General features: G+C 41.6%; 1 protein-coding gene across 1 annotated transcript; it reads left to right on the forward strand.

The window, feature by feature from the left end:
- Window positions 1-345: 345 nt before the first annotated feature.
- On the forward strand, window positions 346-4,114 carry LOC123409624 (phosphoserine phosphatase, chloroplastic-like). Its single transcript, XM_045102484.1, has 8 exons — window positions 346-451; window positions 1,086-1,323; window positions 1,414-1,546; window positions 1,624-1,731; window positions 2,329-2,422; window positions 2,765-2,914; window positions 2,997-3,050; window positions 3,698-4,114. Exons 2-8 carry the CDS (start codon window positions 1,101-1,103, stop codon window positions 3,839-3,841), a joined length of 906 nt encoding a protein of 301 aa, XP_044958419.1. The 5' UTR covers window positions 346-451; window positions 1,086-1,100; the 3' UTR covers window positions 3,842-4,114.
- The last annotated feature ends 667 nt before the right edge of the window (window positions 4,115-4,781 follow it).

The raw sequence follows: 4,781 nt of genomic DNA on the forward strand, positions 1-4,781 counted from the left end.
TCGAAACGCATTACAAGCTGTGAGCTATGAAAAAGAGGAAATCACCTTTAAATAGTGCCAAATAGTAATGTCACTATTCAGAGCTGAAATTTGTCTTTTTCATAGCTCACATCTCGTGATGTGTTTCAACTTGAAATTTTGTGTGACAATAAAACATCATCATATTAACGTTCCATATTTTTTCAGAATATTTTGAAACTTTAAAATATGGTTTTCAAAAAAGAATTCATTGAATGTTGGTTTTCTTATGATATTCTCCCTGGATGGTAACAAAAGCCAATCAGTAGGCCCACACTTGTCATCGGAGGATGGTAAGTTGGTAACATAGTTCAGGTACGTGGTAGGTGAGGAAGGCCACTCCGCCCGTCACCAACCTTGCTTCTGCAAATCCTTGGTATCGCACCTGGCGCGCCATTCGACCGGACGAAGAATATTCTTCCGCTCTGCAAGCGTGAGTTCCCGGAACACGATCCGATCTTTGTTTTTCCGTTCCTTGCTAGATTTCATCCATGCCGCCCTCCCCTAGATTCTCTGTCCGCCATGGGCGTTCGCTAGTGGCGCGCGGATCCACCAATACGAGCAGGGCAGAGCGAGCCGCCGTGAAACTCATGCTCTGCCCTGTACTGCCGCCGTCTGAGGTGATGCGCCGGCGCCGTCCCTCTGACACGGTAGCGGCCCGCAGTGAGCGGGGCGAGGCGAGCGGCCGCGCGCGCTGCTCACCGTGAGGGGGGGAAGGGGGGAGAGACGTCGGCCACGGTGGCAGACAGTCAGCAATCCGTTCTCGGCAGAGAAGATATCATAGTCTACGAAGTAATGCTGTTGCCTGCTGTGCGTATGATTTTATCCGTGCTGCGCCTGCAGGAAGCTTAATTTTAGTCCCGCGTCGGTGTTTGCCACTTTTTGCACCGCCGTGACGCATGCCCACGAGCTGTTTGATGCTTTGCGTCAATGAGTTCGAGCAGGCCCAGGGGCTCGGGCTTTTTCTTTGTGCCAGTAAATGTATCTGTCTTCTCTTGAAACTGGCTGGAGTAACTTGATCTTGGTGGTCGTGTTTTTGGTAAAATCGTGTTTCTTTTGATTTACAGGCAGGTGTGTATGGTATGGCCAGTCCGATCGGTGTACGCACCAGCGCAAGGCATACTCTGTCTGTTTCTCCATTATCTTCAGTTCGATCACCACAGACATCACAGTTAGCGATGAGAACTACAAACCCACTCTTCCCTTGTACCAAGCTCTCTCAAGCTCGTGCCGTGGTGGCAGCAGCAATGGAGGTCACCAAGCACCCCTCTTCTTCTTGTTTCGCCAACCGCCAGCCTTCCAAAGGTTAGTACTACTTACTGAGAATTCCTTTAATTGGTTAATCCAGGAAGCATAGAGGTTAGCTCATGTAACGATTTTTCTGCTTATGTCCAGAGGTTCTTGAGACATGGCGCAGTGCCAACGCGGTGTGCTTTGATGTGGATAGCACTGTATGCTTGGATGAGGGTATAGATGAGCTTGCTGATTTCTGTGGGGCTGGGCAGGCAGTTGCTGAGTGGACGACGAAGTAAATGTCACATTTTCCGTTGTATGTTAGTACTACTAATATCTTTGGAAGAACTAACCTTGGTCCAATGTTCTCAGGGCAATGACAGGGACCGTTCCATTTGAAGAGGCTCTTGCTGCCCGGATTTCGTTAATCAAGCCATCTCTGTCCCAAGTCCAGGACTGCTTGGAGAAGAGGCCACCCAGGTAACCTTATCCAAGTCCGAACTTCAAGTTGATTCAAGAAATTAATCACTAGTATTTAGCTGCCGTATTTGCTTCCTAGATGGGTCTTTTGAGATTCCACAGCTTTGTTATTCTTAATTAGGAATGATAAGATATGTGCGACTGAACATAACAGAACGGTCTTAGGAATGCCTAACTGATTTCACTCGGCTTCTCTTTTTACGCCAATATGAAAAATATTAGCTAGACTATATGCAAAATTGGTCTGGTACTAGTACCACAAGAAAAACAACATTTCAGGATAATACCACCATATAGTCTAAGTTCTTTTTAATACCACTAAATGAGATACAAAATACTACCTGCTTATACGACTTGAGTCTCCACCGTTAGGCCGTTACGTGCCCTGCAACCACAACATAAACCCTCTGATTTATTCACCGTGTGTCTTAAGAAGAGTTTTCCTAATATCTCTGACTACAGAATAATGCTAAGATGGTATTCGTTAGTCATTTATTCAGCACTAAAACAGATGTAATTTTCGTGTTAGATACGCACATTGTTTATTTTCTTGGTTCATCCACATGTTTATCAAAAGCAATATGTTTGTATCTGCAGGATTTCTCCTGGAATCGCTGATTTGATTAAAACGTTATTAGCTAATAATACTGAAGTGTTCCTTGTGTCAGGAGGTTTCCGACAAATGATCGAGGTATATCTTCACTAATTGGCTGCTCTATTGGTATTTTCGGAATATCAGAACATGGTCAAATTTGCCTGTCCTTCAAAAACTTCAAACTTTGATAATTGTTATAGTTGGATGTCACGCCAAGCTTTACTTTTAACATATCTATAGTTTGAATACAGATATTAGTGCTAAAATTCCCATCTATATTATTTTTGGAACATTAAAAAAGGATATGTTTCTTCTCCCGATCTAAAAACTATAATTCCTTTTTTCTTCTCTTGAGAAAATTGTAAATATAATTTTGCGACTGAATCTTCACATGCATGCATAAAGCGGCACTTAGTTTTCTATTTGTCTCGTTTCCAGCCTGTGGCATTTGAGCTTGGCATTCCTACTGAAAACATCATAGCGAACAGACTGCTATTTGGTACATCCGGAGAGTATGCTGGATTTGATACCACAGAACCCACTTCTCGAAGTGGGGGTAAGGCAGTAGCAGTGCAACAAATAAGACAGGTTTAGTGTTACTGTAACTTCTGATATTGCATTTATGTTCTTAATTTCTAGCCCCGTAAGTGACCTTGTTCTATTTGTTCAGGATCGTGGTTACAAGACGCTGGTTATGATTGGAGATGGTGCAACTGATCTTGAGGTACATCTCTGGATAATTCCTTTGAAAATATATATGCTTCTTTGGGTAAACAGCACGTATTGACATGATTCATTTATCTGATGGGGAAAAGATGTGGAAGTGGCCAGTTGATGTAGCTTGATTTGTTTATTTGCAACTTCTTTCTTGCTGTTTGTGTTTTTCAATCTCACATCAGGTTGCTGCATGTTGTTTTCTTCTTTATGTCACTAGAGATGTAAATAACAGGAGAGTGAATTTCTTCAATAAAATGAGGTGGCAAGAAGGGCTATAAGTGCAGACTGCACTAGTTCATCTTTTTACAGATCCTAAATCCTGTGAGACAATGACATCACTTAGTACTACCTCCGTCTCAAAATGTAAGACGTTTAGCCTACAAAAATGTCTGATATTTTGAGACTGAGGTAGTACTTAGAAGTAGGGGGATGGGGGGGACAGAACTGATGTGACTTCCTGACGACATGTTAAATATTGATACATGGCATTTAATTCTCGTCAACGGCCAACATAAGATCTTTTTATGAATGATGTCTACGTAGCTATTTAACCGATTCTTAGTGTTATTAATTTTTAGTGCGATGAAGGAGCTATCTCTATGACGAATGGACAAAAATGTGTGTAGCTGGATTTATATACATGTGTCCTTGCAGGCTCGGCAACCTGGTGGAGCAGACTTGTTCATCTGTTACGCCGGTGTCCAGATGAGAGAAGCAGTTGCAGCCAAAGCTGACTGGACCGTCTTTGAATTTCAAGAACTAATTTCTGAATTGCCGCAGTTTAATACCTTGCAGTGATTCTGAACCCATCAGTGTTCACACCGTGAAAGATAATTGTATGTTCTCAAGCCTGTGTTTAGCTGCATTACTTTATTTCACATTTCCATCATTCCTTTGATGAGATGGTGCTTCAGCTGGAGCTCAAATTTAACAGTTTCATTTCTGAAACCTGGTGGTTATGTATTTTTTTCCTTTGCGGGATTGGTGGTTATGTATCTGATACAGAAACCTGATGGTTATGTATCATTGTTGAAATTTTATGGTTATGTATTGATATTGCAACTATTTAAACCTGGTTTATGTACCTATAGCACCATCTGACAGCTTGGATTAAAATGTATACACTCTGTTAAATATATAAGCAGCTCCTGAAATTGCTGTTCTGCTGAATTGATCTGAAACTTTGCTCAAACATTACTCATTACTGTTGAATGTCATCTTTAATATAGATTGACAAGTACTCCCTCCGTTTTAAAATAAGTGACTTAAAAATGACTCAACTTTGTACTAATGTTAGTACAAAGTTGAGTCATTTTTAGTCACTTATTTTGGGACGGAGGGAGTACTTAGGAGTGCGGGTGTGGGGGATAAACTATTATCTCTGGTGCTTCAGTTTTTCGAGTCATAGAGATGGGCCACATTTCGGCCCGGGGCTGTTCATAAGCGTCAAAATGGGCATCGACAAAAGTCGTTGGAAATACATCTTGAAGCCCTTAGTGAATCTTGTGCGAAAATACAAGGGACTGGGATCTAAAAGTAAATGCATCAGGTCATCAAATTTGTCATAAAAGTTAGAGATTGTTGTTTCAATCTATTGCATGGTATCGATTTGGTGAATCAACAAAACTAGAATGAAACGCGTGCCTTGAGTCGCCATTTTGTCCCTTGAGGTTGTGTATAAAGTTCTTCTTTTCTTGTTATGCCTACTACATTGTATATTGTTATAAAAAAAGTAGGT

This window comes from Hordeum vulgare, chromosome 7H (genome assembly GCF_904849725.1).
Source record: "Hordeum vulgare subsp. vulgare chromosome 7H, MorexV3_pseudomolecules_assembly, whole genome shotgun sequence".
In the NCBI taxonomy this organism is placed as follows: Eukaryota; Viridiplantae; Streptophyta; class Magnoliopsida; order Poales; family Poaceae; genus Hordeum; species Hordeum vulgare.

What these genes read in the sequence shown, in the direction of transcription:
- LOC123409624 (XM_045102484.1), top strand. Translation starts at nt 1,101, where the DNA reads ATGGCCAGTCCGATCGGTGTACGCACCAGCGCAAGGCATACTCTGTCT. An exon ending in TTGGAGAAGAGGCCACCCAG is followed by an intron (nt 1,732 to 2,328) that starts GTAACCTTATCC and finishes TTGTATCTGCAG; the next exon opens with GATTTCTCCTGGAATCGCTG. An exon ending in ATGGTGCAACTGATCTTGAG is followed by an intron (nt 3,051 to 3,697) that starts GTACATCTCTGG and finishes GTGTCCTTGCAG; the next exon opens with GCTCGGCAACCTGGTGGAGC.